This window comes from Sesamum indicum, linkage group LG8 (assembly GCF_000512975.1).
Source record: "Sesamum indicum cultivar Zhongzhi No. 13 linkage group LG8, S_indicum_v1.0, whole genome shotgun sequence".
Classification (NCBI taxonomy): domain Eukaryota; kingdom Viridiplantae; phylum Streptophyta; class Magnoliopsida; order Lamiales; family Pedaliaceae; genus Sesamum; species Sesamum indicum.
In genome coordinates, this window is record NC_026152.1 from 9,341,384 (window position 1) to 9,344,354 (window position 2,971).

Here is a 2,971-nt window from a genome sequence, read left to right on the forward strand (position 1 = left end):
CCCCTCAACTATGAGGGCTGTGGGGCTACTGTCCTTGTAAACACTTGAAATTCCAATTCCAACCCCAATCCCGAATGGCGTAGTCAAGGAGAAAAACACGGTCATGATCGTTGTTGTCAATGACTTGAATTTCGCCTAATTATGCACCAAAAAGAAGAACATAGCGAATAGTTGTCAGATATTATGCGATGGTGTAACGTATTAAAATATTGAAATACCCTTGACACGTTGTGGTTAAGTTCTTTATTCGAATTTGGTCTGGCCTGACCCTACCCATGTGAGATCCCAGGTGGAATGACATGTGGAGGCATCTCGAGATGCCATGCCAATAATTTTGAAAACAACCTTCCTCCTTTTAATAGCTCTGCTAATTTGACCGTCAGAGGGTTTCTGTTGAGAAACGCTTTCTGAAATTGTCAAGTTGGACTCGGCTTTTCTCAACCGCGACGACATCAGGGGCAAAAAACGACTCGGGTCGTTATGTATGATCAAAAGTAGTAACAAAATGTACATGTATGAATTGAGTTTCTTGGGCGTGTCTTAATTAGTGCAGTTCTGGTCCTTACAGGTAGAGATGAAGACGATTCAAAGACAAAGCAAAAGTGGGGACTGGAATAACTTTGTAGTGAGAATTGGGAATATATGACGAAGTGATGAAAACATTATGGCAACATACTTAAATTCGTTTTCCCAGAATGAACAGACTATATGTAGAGGATAGTAATACCTGGGAGAGGCATCCACCAAGCCCCATACCCTCGAAAAACTGGTGAAAAGACAGAGCTGCCAACAGAGGTTTTATGGTTTCAGGGCTCTTGGAAGCCCCGAGTGAGATCCCAATGATCACTGAGTGCACCACAATTCCCAGCTCCAATACCTACAAAACCAATGTTCCAATCAAGAACTGGAAGAAAAGAAAAAAGGCCACTTCTGCGCCAATGTGATGGCTGCAGAGCCTGGAACCAAGGACCTCAAGGTTAAATGAATCTTTAACAATCGTACTTGTGATATTATGCGCTGTCGGACAAGATCCGGCAGGCTTGTTTCCTGGGCCGAAACGTCGGCTCCATGAGCATGGCTGTGTGCGGCGTGACTATGCATGTGCACTTGGCCAGCACGCTCATCATCACCCGCCTCTTCGTCCACACTCACCTGCTTAGCCTTGTTGAGGTGCGAACTCTCGTAGAAGCTGGTGGCGACTGTGTCCACTACTAATGTGCCTATAGATGCCATCATCGAGATGAACCCCGTAAAGGGAAATTTCCCCCACGGGTTCCCTGCAAGGCAAGGAGACGTTAAGGTCTCGAATGCATCAGGAAGGATGTGAACGAATCCGGTCGCTAGTATCACGCCGGCAGCAAATGCCTTGATCATGAAGAAAACATCATTTTCGGGCCGAAGGGGCTTGAACTTCCTGCCGAGAAGTGGGAGGCTCACGCCAATGCCACCAGCCCCCAGTATTGCAGCAATAGCGACGAGTTTGAACTTGAGGGCCTCGCTCTTGTTGCGCTGCTCGGTTTCGCCATTGCACGTGCAGTCCGCCAAGACCGGTGCTGGAACAAAAACGACGATAAGGGACGATAAGATTGCCAACTTACGATTGGTCATGGCGGATTGGAGGGAGAAATCATCGGTGGGGAAGAAAAGCTTGTAAGTCTTTTGTGAGGTAGAGAGGTTGAGTCTTTTGTAGGGACAATGTAGTGCGTGTTATAATGCTTGCTGCGTCAAGTCTTGATGTGGCAGCTATAGTGCAGCTAAAGAAATGTGTATTTAGATTGTTGGAAGTATCTCCGGGGAAGGATCGTGGGTAGGCCGATGAATGGTTGTGATGGGTCCAAAAATCACAACATTGTACTAGGTACGTATTGCATGGGGGGAATTTTTTCCTATGTTGGTTGCACTTAGTCCATTGGATGAGCGGATGATCATGTGACTGACTGAGTGAGTGTAGGCATGGTAGCGCGTTTAATGGTCTTGGTGCAACCAAGATAGAACTTTCCACCATGGACTCTTGTGATATGATAGTTCGAAAGATCCATTTTGGGAATTGAGAAATTTAGAAAAAAATTCATCAATTATATTGCCAAATATATATCACACTTAGTGCTGATGATCTGATTAAATTTGATTTCAATAAGTATTGTTCGAAATACAGAACGATAACATCCTAAATTCACATTGTATTTAACATATACATATAAAGTGTAATTTTATCGAATAAATTTTAATGTACTCTAATGAGTTTTGTCATAATTATAGATATTTTTTTATTATTTAAAAACTTACAAATACCCTTTTTGAAATTAACAGTCAGCTAACGGAAAAAAAATAATTAAATAACTAAATGTATCAAATTCACATAAAAATGAGACGAACGTACATATCTTGTATGGGATTTGGACATGTTAATTACCTCTAGCAATTGTAAAATTTTTTAGGATTAACTCTTAATTGGAATATGTCTGAATTTAATCAGAAATGAGAGGATTGGGCAATAATTACATGTAGCACATATATTGAATTTTGTGGGACTTTAATGGATAAGAATTTTCAGTTACTTCAATAATTGGATTGAGATGTGCAAGTGCAGACCATGATATCATTGCATTTCCTAATGTCATGACCTTCACTATTGCCTCCAACCAAGTTGATGGTCTTGTCAGTGCTATTAACCAGTCAATATAAATATAACAACAATGTTAGAAAATTTTGTGGTCCGATTCAATTCTGATCTGAACTAATTATATAATATTTATAATAAAATTAATGCATGATTCTGTTGAATTTAATATGAATGATTCTAAAGTCTTGTTTATTTATCGGGATTGGAGTAGATATTTCGAAATATCCACTCAATCCCTTATTTATTTGTAATTTTTAGACTGATATTAATCTGGATCTGTGATAGATCATGATAAAGAGATTTAAATCCCACCAGGTTTGGTGTACTATCTCATCAGGCCCACCTGAG

At 40.6% G+C, this 2,971-nt stretch overlaps 1 protein-coding gene across 1 annotated transcript; it reads right to left on the bottom strand.

Annotated features, from left to right (window-relative positions):
• Positions 1-1,867, bottom strand: LOC105168616 (zinc transporter 1; the record flags this gene model as incomplete). Its single annotated transcript, XM_011088751.2, is given in 3 exon segments — positions 1-135; positions 728-877; positions 1,003-1,867. Coding segments are annotated over 3 exon segments (891 nt in total), but the record flags the coding sequence as incomplete, so codon positions are not given.